The sequence below is a fragment of the Raphanus sativus genome, chromosome 6 (genome assembly GCF_000801105.2).
Source record: "Raphanus sativus cultivar WK10039 chromosome 6, ASM80110v3, whole genome shotgun sequence".
Classification (NCBI taxonomy): domain Eukaryota; kingdom Viridiplantae; phylum Streptophyta; class Magnoliopsida; order Brassicales; family Brassicaceae; genus Raphanus; species Raphanus sativus.
The window spans coordinates 16687356-16702255 of NC_079516.1; the positions used below are offsets into that span (position 1 = coordinate 16687356).

General features: G+C 30.5%; 1 protein-coding gene across 1 annotated transcript; it reads left to right on the top strand.

Moving 5' to 3' along the window:
• The first annotated feature begins 11031 nt into the window (after window positions 1-11031).
• LOC108807937 (AAA-ATPase At3g28510-like) lies at window positions 11032-13194 on the top strand. Its single transcript, XM_056988935.1, has 2 exons — window positions 11032-11910; window positions 12293-13194. Exons 1-2 carry the CDS (start codon window positions 11063-11065, stop codon window positions 12987-12989), a joined length of 1545 nt encoding a protein of 514 aa, XP_056844915.1. The 5' UTR covers window positions 11032-11062; the 3' UTR covers window positions 12990-13194.
• Window positions 13195-14900: the final 1706 nt, after the last annotated feature.

Here is a 14900-nt window from a genome sequence, read left to right on the forward strand (position 1 = left end):
AATATAATAAAATAAATAGCAAAAAATATTTAAAATTACCATTAAATTTTATCAAATATAGTGGTTGTTATTTTAAAACAACATTACAATGTTTCTTAATTATTTATATTAAGATTATACTAAAGTATAAATTATAAAAAAATAAAAATATTAAAATTTTTTAAAGTATTTATAAAATTTTATTAAATAACTTTTTTAACTTGAGTGGTGTTGTCAAAAAAAAAAACTTGAGTGGCTGTTTTCATATTAATATAATATATTGTTGTTTTTAGTGTGTCTAATAATTTTAAAATTATTCAATAATTTTATTTATAAAAATTAATAAATAAATTTTTACATTTAATATTAAAAATATCTATACTTATTTACATATATGAAAACTCAAATAAAATTATTACATTAATGTTTAAATGATAAAAAAAACTATATGAAATTTTTATCTTTATAAATGTTATTTATTGAATTATCAATTAATTAAAATATATATTCTATGCAAAATTTAAAAAAAACATTTTATATTGAAAACCCACAAAAGTTGGGTTTTGGGTTTTTTATTCACAAATTAGTTGAAATTTTGAAAAAGTAGTTTTCTTAAATTTTAGGGAATATATTTGTTAAAAAACTTGATTGGCAAATCAAATAGTTTTTACAAAAACAAAAACTAAAACTAAAATTTGATTGGATGAAAAATGGTTTTAAAAAAAAAAAAAAATCAAAAACTAAAACAAAAATGTAAAAACAATCATCGTATCTTAGTTTCAATTCGGTTCAGTTAGAGTATATAATAAACTTTATTTTAAAACTAACGGTGTTAAAGGATTAAATTATATTTATTTACTTAAGTATGATGAGTAATAATTATATTTAATATATGTTTATACATTTTTGAAAACGATATATCTATCTTATTAAACAGAAACATTCTAACTTTTTCTAGGTAGATTTTAATGTTGGACATCACATTATTATTAGCATAACCTTTCATTTAAATACTTTCTTAGTGAGTTTAATATCAAGCACCTATCATTTAACTCTACCGTAATTAATATTTATCCTATCATTTAACTCCACCTTAATGTAAATCATTTGACTATAATTTAACTCCACCGTAAATTATTTACAAAATATCTAAATCATTTGACATCATTTAACTCCATCGTATATATTATATAATAGTACAAATATAACAACCCCTCTTTTTATTATAGTCAAATGAATACAACAAATGTCTCCAATATAAATATTACACGAGTCTGAGTTCTTAAAAATAAATATATAAATAAATAGAAATAAAAATAAATGTTACACATATTATTAAAAATATATACGAGTCCAAAACATGTCATTGGACATGCCCAGTTTTAACTATCTTGGTCCAATTATCTCCCAAACCAATAGATTGAATTAACCAAATAATTTAACAACATGTTTCAACCACATCGGTACTTTTTTTGAAACCCAATACTAAAGATATCATAAGATTTTTTTCTTGATGCTCAAATGAATATACACTAATAGAAACATCAATTTATTCTTTAAAATAATCAATTATGGGAAAACCCCTTTCACCAAGTTAAAATATATTCTTATTTCAATAATAGAAACATCAATTCAAACTTTTAAAAAATCGATTATGAGTTTACTATACCTAAAATTTCGGTGGCAATCAAATCTTCACAATCAAATTTATAGATTTGAAATATCGTAAATATGGAAAACCCCTTTCTCCAAGATTAATCTATACTATACCAAAAATCTCGGTGTCATGGGATTTGTATTTATATATATCTAACTTAATAGCTAACTTGATGTATTTATGAGATTTCAATAACAGAAACATAAATTTAATTTTTGTTTTAAATTGATTATGAGTCTACTAGCTTAAAAATAAATTAAAGAAAAGGAAAATAAGATGTAGCTATTTTTTCTCTCTCTTTCCTGGATAATTGTTGTTACTAATAGGCTTACTAATTTTATATGGACATGGACATTTATAATGAAATTTTTCTTTCTTGGGCATAATAGTTATTTTGTCAATAAATATAAAACAAACAAGATTGTATATTTTTATTGCACTTAACTTTCTAAAAAAACACATTGTCATTTTTAATTTATTGATTTTTTTGCAACATTCAAAATACTATTCTTCTAACTAAAAAAATTGAATCTATAATTGTTTCTGGATTAATACAGATTCATTTAAATTATTTTACTAAATAAAAACATTTATGTATCCACACGATTAATCTTTTTTGCTATTTTTTTATTTTTCCATTAAATTTTCTGTTTATCTATCTTATAATAATTAATAACTATTTTATTAAAATTATAATGAAGACTTCAGTTTTGTTCGTCTAAATCGTATTGGTTAATATTAGATTAGTGTCTCCATCATATGTCTATATCTATAATACACTATTATGTTAGTTCAAATCGTATTAGTTATTATTAGATTAGTGGTTCACAATACATCTGTAATACACTGTTATTCTAATCCAAATCGTATTGGTTAATATTATATTAATGTTTGCACCATATAATTATATCTCTAATACACCAATGAAAAACTATTAATACAAAAAACAGTTTTCGTTGTTTTTAAACAATATGTTTTGGACAAACTCGAAATTATATAAAACTACATTATGTGAAATACAAAAATTCTAAATTGTATTGATTCCTATAGAATATATGTTATGAGTTAAAACAAAAATAAAATCCGCGCAGTCGCACGGGTCATGATCTAGTGTTTATACATAAAGGAGAAGTTTTAGTAAATTTCGGTTTAGCTGGTTTAGTCTTCGGATCTACTAAAACTGTTTTTCGATTCCTATTTGGTTTTGATGTTTAGGTTTTTTTTTCTTTTTTGAATTCAGTCTCGGTTGAAGCATAGATGACTTTCATCATTTTAAGAACCCTTAATTTCTTAAAGCTAATGAATATATTTTGATCCGGTCTCGGTTTAAACATTAAGCTATGGTAGTGTTTAACTTTTGTCAGTCACGGTTTAAGGTTTTTTTGATCTCTGCATACCAATATTCAAGAGAGTAGGTTTGAGATTGTTCAATTGACGTCATCCCAAAGAAGAAAGCATCGCTAAGCATGAATCTGGTGTTAAGGGTTTTCAAGATGGAATCTCGTTGAGATGTATTCGATTTTGTTTGAAAATAACACGTGAACCATTTAATACTTTAGAATTCATTCAGAAAATGTTAACATGATATGATCGGTAAGTGAATAACCTTACACATCTGTCTGATTAATCGGATTAAAGAGTTAGATGTGGATCACCAATTGATATAAAAATAAAATCTCTCATAATAATTTTTTCAAGAGCTACTTTTATGTGAGAAATTAAGCGTAAAGTTCATAGACTGATGATTAGGGGTGGGCAAAAAATCCAAACTGAACCAAACCGAACCAACCAAACCGAAATTAAACCGAACCAAACCAAACCGTGCTTTTTATGTAATCCAATTGGTTCGTGTTTTACTCAATCCGAACAGTTTGGTTTGGTTTGGGTTTAAACCAAACCGATAATCCAATATATATATATATATATGAATTAACATATTGTAAATTTTAATTAAAGTTTCGTTTTTCATTTTTTCATAACTTCCATATCTTTAAAAAAAATTATAAATACGATTCAAATAATACTATTATATATAAAATCATGTAGCATAAGTTTTTATATTCTCACTCTATCGATTATGAGTTAATTATTTTTTTAATAAAAGTATAAAACTGATGCCTTAATATTTTATAACCAACCCAAACTACACCGAACCAAACTAGACCATAATAATATAAACCGAACTAAATATAAACCAAACCAAACTGAACCGAATCGAATTAAACCCAGACCGAACCCAAACCAAAGCTACTTTGGTTTTAATTGGTTTGAGTTTTATAAAAGAGTTAATTGGCTGAATACCCTAAAACAATGCAGATACCATAGAGGGGGGGTGGAAAGGGGGATAATAGTAGTGATGGGGAGAAGAAAATTGTGGGGGTTTAGTGTATAGAGTGCAAATATCTAAGGTTTAGTGTGTAAGGAGTGCAAATATTCTTTATAAAACCCAAATTACCTAAACCAAACCAAACCCAAACCAAACCCGAAACTAAACCGAAATGCCCACCCCTACTGATGATAACGAAACGAAGAAATGCGGCTTAGCTGTTAACTATTATTTCATAAACAGACAAAGAAATAAACTAAACTTGTAGTCGAAGGTGAATTAATTAAAGTTACTACATTTGACTAGAATTATAGAAAAACATAAAAATAAGGAAAAAATGGCTAATTGGGACATATTGAAAATGAATTTGTCCCTTAATACTTTGAGTGTTTATAAGTTTGTCCAAATACCTTTAATATTTTTAAAGGAAATTAACCCTCTAATTAAACATATAACATAATTTACGTAATTTAAAGTAGTAACTATATTTTGAAAAATTGTCTAGGATGACCATAAATAAATAAATGAATAACAAAAATTTGAAAGATTATTTTTTAAAATAATTATTTTTAATTCAAAATAAAAAATTTCAACTTTTTTGAAAAAAGTTGAAAATACGTGTTAGTCGAACATAATACAAATTAATTTTATTTAATTAGAGTCTTTTGAGAAAATTCTTATTAATTTTTTTATTAACTTTGTAGTAATAAAAATAATTCTAAAAGTCTAATCGTGTCATTTGCCTTGTTGACTCCGCCTTCCTGAAAAATGAAGTCCAACAAAGACAAATCAACAATGACCCTTCACTCTTTTTTTTAACCATGTCTGATGAAAGGTTTATTTTAAAGAAAAATAAAATATTTATTTATGTTGTAAATAAAAAGATATGAAAAGATTTTATTCAGATATAATTTCAGAGTATTGATAGGAACATCTATTTGATTTGTTTGTTTAGAATAATTAAATTAATTTAAATGCTTATATATAAATTAATTGAAACAACTTTTTATGGAATGGTCTAAATTTTAAAAAATCACACATGAAAAAAGTTATGATTTCTGTTTTAATATAGGGAAAATTGTTTTTTTGGGCCAAAAAAACAGTAACTATGTCTCATTAGTCTAATCTTATATTGGTTATGTCCTATTAGACTTTTTTTTAAATGGCAATACTGCCCCTAATTTCAATTAAAATACGAAATAATAATGAAAAAAATATTAAGTATTAAATTATATTTTCAAACAAAAATGATTAAAAGAATATATTAAAATCCAAGAAAAACAGAAAAACGACAAAGACATTTTTGCATCGGGACCGATCGATCCCATAATCACCCGATCGATCTGAATCAGTCGATCCCGATAAATGTCCAGAACAAAAAAAATTGCGGACCATATTCTGATCGAGCGAAGCCCAGGTTAGCCGATCTGCTATAGCTCGATCGACAGTAGATCGATCGGTCGTATATTGGAGAACGATCGATCCCGTGTCCAGGTTAGTCGAAAAATGATTTTTTGGTTTTACTCGGTTAAGTCTGGTTGGATTCCCACTTGATTTGAACCGAACAAGCACGAATCTACACTATTAAAACTCGATTTCTAATCTATCAAACCTATTTTTCTCTGCTCCTTGGAGAACAAGGGGTAGAATATCATATTCCCAAGTTTATAAACCCTAACTCATTCAATTTCACTCTGATTTCGACGATTCTTAAACCTAGCTGAGAAGATTTTGTGATCTCTTTCTGAATTTATCACTATTTCAGTCGATTTACAAAGGTATGAAATTCTATCTTCAGTATTAGAATTCGAAAATATATCTATAAAAGAGGCAATTTTTGAATTTGTTAAATTGTCTGTTAGGATGATGATTAACGAAGATTTCACACACAATCTATTATTTTAATAATTCATATTAGTTATTGATAGCTATTATATTTTAATTATGTTTAATTTTCAGGTATGGAGTTGGAATTGCCGAGTCGTCAATACGATGAAGGCTTGGAACCTCAGGTTAAAAAGATTAATAACAGCTGCTGTTTGAAACTGCTCGAGTTGCTGAGAAAAAAAATGGAACCAGAATATGATGAAGTGATGAAAGATCCCCTTTTCTCGCATATTATGAATATTGAGAAAAATAATCTGAAGTTTTCGGCGAGGCTAGTACACTCTTTCTTGTGTAAGGAGTTGATAACAAGCAAGAGACATGAGAAGTGGTTCACCTTTGCTAAGAGACCTATGCGTTTCGGATTGCAAGAGTATCATGCTGTAACTGGTCACTGGTGGACATTCTGATGAATTTGCAATGATCACTGGTGGACATTCTGATGAATTGATCAATCCAATAGGTAGATAACTCAATTCCAAATCTGCATCCGTTACCTTTAAACCAAAATCCTCAATTACAATTTTCTGAAACTCTTCAATAGAGGAGCTCAATTGGAAACCATGTAACCTTCCTCCTATCTTTGCATCAACAGAAAAACTCCAACCTGAAGGTACAACCAATTCCCAAACACCACATGAACCATAGACATGAATCATGGTAGAATGAATGTGAAATTTTTGTGAAAATTTGGTGATCAATCAATGGAATATAGAAGATGACGTGAGATGTTTTTATTTGGGTAATCACGTTTTTTTTTATTAAAACGATTTTACTTTTTTTTTTTTATTTTTTTTTTACGATTTTGTTTTTAAAAAAATATTATTTCTATTTTTTTTTGTAAAATCGATTTTAATAAATAAATAAGGAAACATAATATTCCCAAAATATTCTCTTCTAATATTATCCTTATCCGTAGAACCTGTATTCTAAAATAGGTAGAATAGAGTAAATATATTAGAAATCGATTTCTACTAGTTTTAGATTTATACCAATATGTAGATTCTGATTTCTACAGGTTTTAGAATTTTAGTAAAGTGTAGATTTCGATTTCTACGGATTTTAGAACTATATGTTAAGCGTAGAATGTGTTTTCTAAAGATTTTTAGATTACTATTATTTAAGTAGAACACGTATTCTAAACAAAGTAGATTCAATGAAAAAAGTAGAATACGTTTTCTACTATGTAGAATGTTAATTCTACATTTTTTAGAACAAAATATGAATTTATGATTTAAACATTTTTTGAACTTAAAAAATATATCTATAAGTTGATATAAGTATTTCATCAGTATTTACTATTTTCTGAATTTTTTTTTGTTTGCTAAACTATTTATTTGATTTATTTTAGAAAATATTAAAGGGTATTTGAGGAAAAAATGGTACCAAAAAGAAATTAGACTAATGGGACATAGTTGCTGTTTTTTTGGCCCAAAAAACAATTTTCCCCTTAATATATAAGATTTTACAAGTTGGAAACCAAAAAAAATCTATAGCCCTTTTTAAGGTCGGACCAAACTTTAAAATTTAGGCCCAAACCTTTGGGGATCAGACCATATTTAAATAGCGACGGGTTTAACGGGTTTTGGGATAGACGGGGTCGGGTCAGTCCGATTGATACTCGTACAGCTATATCTGATTAATCGGATTGCAGAGTTAGATGTGGATCACCAATTAAAGCAAAAAAAAAAAAAAAACCGTTTCACCACCATGTAGGGCTGGGCAAAAAATCCGAACCGAACTCGATCCAAAAAAATAGCATCGAACCAGAACCAAAATTGATTAAATATCCGAACGGATTTAAAATTTTGGTATTTAAAAAAACCGAAACCGAACCCGATCCGAACCGAAGTATTTCGGATATCCGAATATATCCGAAATAGATTTATATTCTTAAATATATAAATTACTTTTAGATATAAGGTATATTAAAACATTTAAAATATATAAGATACCTTTAAATTTTCTAAAATCCTCGAAAAATATATGAAAATAGTAAAAAGTAAATGTTTAAAATAGCAAAAGTATACTAAAAACACCAAAAATAGTTAAATATATATTGATTCTCTATCCAAATATTCAAAGAAAACCAATATATATGTTAAATTTAGGTATTTTGACATATTTCTTATTAAAATTTATATGTAATATATTATCTTTCTTATAGATTTTGAAAATTTAAAGTATATAATGAATTTTAAAATTTTAAAAATAATTTGAATGGGTTATCCGAACCCGCAAAGATCCGAACCAAACCCGAACCGACATTTATAAATACCCGAATGGGGATGAAATCTTTGACTCCGAAAACCCGAAACCCGAATAGACTGAACCGAAACCCGAATGGATACCCGAACGCCCACCCCTACCACCATGTCTCATAATAAGTTTTCTAAAGTTTTTTTTTTTTTGCCATCTAAAGTATTTTTATTATAACAGACCAAAGCCCAAACACTACATTACACATAAAAGTCCAAGACAGAAGGGCTACAGATAAAACATGGGACAAAGCCCAATAACATAAACCCGACACCTATAGCCATCACACGGCCCACGTGTCCAGGTTTTATCAAGGAAAACACGTGTTGGCATCCGCACCATCGTGGGAACACGCGTCCTTTAACGTCACCACCGCATCAACCAGCCACCTCGCCGTGGCTCAACTTCCAAGTCCTCGCCGGAGAAGACGAAAACAAACAGATGTTTCGCCGGGACTCACCGGAGACTGGAAATATCCCATCCAAAGACCTTCGCCTAGCCGATTTTCTTCGGAGAGCTTTATCAAGGACAATCCCGAGATCTCACCAAGGCTACCGAAGTCACCATCATCCACCACTTGGCTTCCTCCACCAGAGAGCATCACTGCAACAGTCGGGATCTCCTCCTGAAGCGAAGCCTTCGCATGCACAAGTCACCAATCGGAAAAACCGACAACCAAAACCCAAAACCGCTACCAAGAACGCGGAAACCGTACACCACCGTCTAAAGCCGGACGTTTACCTATAACTTAACAGTACAACGCCGGAGTCAAAACAGGCCGACCACCGAAGGAAAAGGTGCGCCGCCGGAAGAAAAAAACCGCAAATAAAAGAGAAAAAATACAAAGCAAGAAGGAACAGAGAGAGCCGGACCGACGGTAGCTAAGGGAGTCCACCCGTCGGCCGGAGAACACAAGATCGCGTCTGTTTCTTAGAGAGAAGTCGGAGCGGTATCGAAGAGAGAGTTTTTAAGTTAATCTAATAAGTTTTCTAAAGCTACGTTTATGTGAGAAATTAATTGTCAATTTCATAGATTAAAGATAAAGAAACGAAGACCTTAATCATATATATAATGAGACACTTTCTTCTCTTCTTAAGGTGTCTACATCAGATTTTAATAAATGTTTGTGGGACCCATCTTTATATTTTTGTTTTAAAATAACATGTATTCATATGAATATCACTAAATATAACTTAGTGCAGTGGTTTATGTATCATTAAAGAAGCTCACAATCCGAGTTCGAATAGAGAACATGTGCGTTTTGCATTTTTTTAATGATCAAATTTAATGAAAGGCAATTACGATTTTTACAACTCGTCTTCTTTTTTATACTTTTAAACTTTCTGCAATATTGACTCCGACAGCTCATAATTTTTTAAGAGTTATACATCAGTTTCTTTGTTTTTGCCATTTTCATGAAAACTTCATGAATTTTTAAATATACTACTCGATTATAGGATGAGATGAGTGAAAAATTAATTTTTTAAGAATTTTGGTTTTTGGACTGAGTCAGTTTAAATCGTCATCGTTGGTGTCCGAATTACGTTTTTCCGGTGATTTTACGGCCCTCGGCAGTTAGTTTTCGAACGTGATTATGTAATGAATTAATGATTGTTGGATCATTTTAAATTAACTTGCGGCCTATGGCACTCAGTTTCTACATAACCTTTAAAAGGTGAGGCTGATGCGTCAGACATACCCAAAAAGCTTCCTAATCGTCTATTCTTTTGCACTGTCTTTGAATATGGCATAGGGTTCTCCCACTTTGTCGCTTAACTCTCACATCCAACGATAAACCATTACACTCTAAACCGCTCTATTCAGTGTCACATTCATTGAAACTCCTTAAATTGATATAATTTCATAGTCCTACTGAAAACTTGATTAGTACAACTTTTCTATGTTCTTTGTTCTACTTTTTGAAGTTGTCCGCTAAGACCTGTACGCTATGGAGGGATTCACTAATTTCTCATACTTCAAATTTGAATTAGAACACACTGGTAGCTTTAAGGAGGAGGCGAATAAAATTGTTTATACAGCTGATAACTACAGGAAAAACCAATGAAAAAGAAACATAACTTTTCGGACGGACCGAGAGAGTTCGCATAGATCTGAGAGAGGCTCATGGAGATTTATTTTTTATTTCTGTTAAAAAATATCGCCTTAACTATTTTTCTGGGTATGTATATATTATTGCACTATGTTTAATAAAGGGTTTTATTATTGTGTGGGGTTTCTAAATTGGAATATTTATACATGTTGCAGATTTACTGGATAATTAATGAGGATGTCAATTAGTCAGCGTATCAGATGTTGAATCTGAGTGGATATATGGTCTATGTCCTATATATTCTTAAAAAAAAATTGCTAGAAGTCGAATTCATAAACACAAATCGAAAATTCTTTTAGACATTCACGACCCCGCGCTTGCGCGGGGCTATATCCCTAGTTACGTAAATGCGGCTTAGCTGTTAACTATTATCTAAACTTGTAGTCGAAGGTGTACCAAAGTTACTACAGTTGACTACAATTATAGTATAATGATTTCGTTTAGAAAATTTATCTTTGGCTCTCATACTTTATTGAATTTTTAAATCTTAAAAATCTATGTAATAGCTTTTCTAACACCATAAGGATAGCCAGGAGACCATTTTCTAGCACCTTTCACCTAATTCTAAAGTTAAGATCGTAAACAACAAAGACTAGTGACGTTAATACACCCTGAAAGTAAACTAAATATAATTAAGAAACAAAATTATCGCAATGATTCCACAAGATAATAATATTCTGCATATATATGACCAGTTTCCTATAAAGTTGGTTTCATTGCAGCTTCCCAACAAAACCAAATCAGAACACACTTGACAAAGTCTCAAGAGAAACAAAAAACACAAACAAAGACTCTCTCTTGCAATACAAGCAAAGAGTCTTGAGACACAAGAAACCAAAAAAAAAAGATGCTTGGAACCATAGCAGTATGGGGAATAACCGCCACTACGGTGTCAAATATTATGCTTATTAGGGCGGTGTACTCACAATACATCCCTCGCCATATCCGAACTCAGCTGGAGATATACTTCTACAAGCTACTCGGATGGCTCTCATTCTACGTCCACATCAAGTTCAACGAGCACACAGAAGAAGGTCTCAAAATAAGCGAGAACTACGACGCCATACGCAACTACCTATCCACCAACACCGCTGCTCGTGCGCAGAGGCTGAAGGCTAATGAATCCAAAAACAGCAAGTCTTTGGTGCTTAGCATGGACGACCACGAGGAAGTTGAAGATGTGTTCAATGGTGTGAAGGTGAAGTGGCACTCCAACATGAATGAGATTCAGAGACAATCTAACTACGGTCGAAACACCTCGTACGAGAGAAGGTTCTTTACTCTTACTTTCCACAGGAGACACAGAGGGATGATCATTGAGAGTTATATAGCTCATGTTTTGAGAGAAGGGAAAGCTATTGGTCTGAGGAACAGAGAGAGGAAGCTTTACACTAACAACTCAAGCTCAGAGTGGTATCCATGGAGGTCAGGGAAGTGGAGCAATGTTCCTTTTCATCATCCCGCGACGTTCGAGACTTTGGCTATGGATCCTGAGAAGAAGGAGAGGATCAAGAAGGATTTGGTGAAGTTTAGCAAAGGGAAAGATTATTACAAGAAGGTTGGGAAGCCGTGGAAGAGAGGGTATCTCTTGTTTGGTCCCCCAGGGACGGGGAAGTCAACGATGATATCTGCAATAGCTAACTTCTTGGACTATGATGTTTATGATCTTGAGTTAACCACCGTGAAGGCAGTGCCGTCTTAGAAACTTTAATGACCTTAGGCGAAATATAAAACAAAGACCCTTTTATAAATTTTTTTTGGTCAAAGACCTTTTTATAAATTTTTTTCTCAACTTTTATTTATTGTATGACTTTAAATTAAAGTAAAAAAAATTGTGGTATCAAAAACAAAAAAAATTATGTGCAAATTAGATTTTATTAATGAAAAATTGAGAATTGTACAAGAATTTTTTTTATTCTTATTGTATTTAAATTTGATTTAGTTAATCATAAAAATTTTACTATAATTTCACCAATTAAATTGATATTTAACAAATAAAATAGACATTTTTAATTACTAAAATAACACTAATTTTTTTGATGTCAAAAAAAAAAAAAAAAAACACTAATTTTTTTAGACCTATGGACCCATGGCATTTGCCCATGTTGCTTGATACAAAAGGTAAGTCTATTGTTGTGATTGAAGATATAGATTGCTCTCTTGATCTTACCGGTCAGAGAAAGACAAAAAAGGAGGAAGATGAAGAGGAAGATAAGGAGAAGAAGAAGGAGAAGAAGAAGGGAGAAGATGATAAAAAGAGTAAAGTGACATTGTCAGGGCTATTAAACTCTATTGATGGGTTATGGTCAGCTTGTAGTGATGAGAAGATTATTATATTCACTACAAACTTTGTGGATAAGCTTGATCCTGCGTTGATAAGGAGAGGGAGGATGGACAACCATATTGAGATGTCTTATTGTAGGTTTGAAGCGTTCAAGGTTTTGGCTAAGAACTACTTAGATATTGAGTCACATGAGTTGTATGGAGAAATCAAGAGGTTGCTTGAGGAAACAGATATGTCTCCTGCTGATGTAGCAGAGACTTTGATGCCCAAGTCTGATGAAGAAGATGCAGATGTTTGTATCAAGCGTTTGGTCAAGACTGTGGAGGAGGAGAAGGAGAAGGCAAGGAAGGTGGCTGAGGAAGAAGAGAAGAATAAAGCAGTGAAGAAGAAGGAAGTGGAAGCAGAGAAGAAGAAGACAGAGGAAGAAGAGAAGAAAGTTAAGGGCTCTGAAGAAAATGGCGACCTATCTGAGAAGAATGGTACCAACTAAAAGGGTATAAGGAAAAGAAGTGAAGCACAGAAGCCTGATTGTTTATTTGTGTGTTGTGTGTAATGAATAAGGGTGTGCTATTTGGGCATTTTAAGTATGTATTTGATTGTTTTATTAGGCCATCTTAGGTAGATATGTGGTTGTTCTATTAGGCCATCTTAGGTATATATTTGATTGTTTTATTAGGCCATCTTAAGTATGTATATTTGATTGCCGTCAAAAAAAAAAGTATGTATATTTGATTGTTGTATAAGGCCATCTCAAGTATCTATTAGGTTGTTCTAATGGTTTCAAGTCACATATAAATGACGCACTGAAGCCTGATGTATTTGTTTATTTGTGTGTTGTGTGTAATGAAAAATAGAATAAGGTTGTTCTGTTGTCATAAAAAAAAACAGAATAAGGTTGTTCTATAAGGGCCATCTTAAGTATATATTTGATTGTTCTATTAGGCCATCTTAAATATCCATTTGATTGGTCTATTAGCCCATCTCAAATATCTATTTGATTATTCTGTTAGGCCATCTCAAGTATCATTTGATTGTTCTAAGGTTTTCAAGTCACATATAAATGAAGCACTGCCGAAGTTTCAGTACCATCTACATATTCTCTTAGCAAAGGTTCAGGTGATCTCTGCCATATTTGTTCTAGGAAGATGGTAGACTAACCACATCCAAGCATAAGACGACTTAATGGTCCAAAACTGCTAGGCATTATTAAGACAAACAATACAGTAACATAAGCTTGATCCTGACTCAAAAAGAGGAGGGAAGACTTAGACTCAGACAGATGGGAGGCTAATCTATTATACATAGAGTTGGGTACACAGCCACCTAGGTGCTAAAAAGAATGTAGCATCAGGATGTATTTGTAGTCTAGCTACGCAACCAAAATCCAATACTACACCAAGAAGATATTCTTTTGGGGTTTTTTGAAAGGATTTCCATTTATTGCTTGTCTGTAAGCTTCTTTTATTCTAAGATGAAACTAGATCTTGACCCGCACGTCCGTGCGGGTGTATTTTCAAAATTATGTTACTATTTATTTTTATATTATTAAGGCTGAATAAAAATTTAAATCTGAAGAACTAAACTGATTCCGATCCGAAAGAGTAGTACCAAACTCGAACCAAAATGATTAAATATATAATTATTCAAAATTTTGATGTTTTAGAGAATCGAAACCGGATCCGATCCGAAGTGAAGTATTTCAGATACCAAAATGTATCCGAAAAAAAGATTTATATACTATATATATTAGATTTAATGTATATAAAAATATCCAGAATATATATGATATTTTTAAGTTGGTTTAAATGCTTAAAATATATAAAAATATTCAAAAATAAATATCTAAAATAGTTAGTATACTCATAACACCAAAAATACAAAATAAGTATTGATTCTCGATCCAAATATTTAAACCAAACCAATTTATATGTTAAGTTTAGGTATTCAGACATATGTTATTCAAATTTATATGTAATATATTATTTATTTATAGATTTTGAGAAATTTAAAGTATATATAATGAATTTTAAAATTTTAAAATTAATTTAAATAGATTATATGAACCCAAACCGAACCCATAAAGTTTCGAATAGAATTCAAACTGAAATTTAGAAATATCTGAATGGACTCAAATCTTTGATCCCGGAAACCCGAAACCCAAATAGATCCGAACCAAATCCGAATGGATACCCTAACGCCCACCTCTAGTCACTATTATTTATGAAGTCACTATTATATATCATATAGTCATATAATTAATAGTATTTTATATATACCATCATATAAATACTTACATATATTATATTTTTAAAATTTAATGTGAAATATAAAAACCATAACTTAAGTCGGTACATTAAATTGGGGTTTTTATTATTTTTTTGATATATATTGAAAACATTTT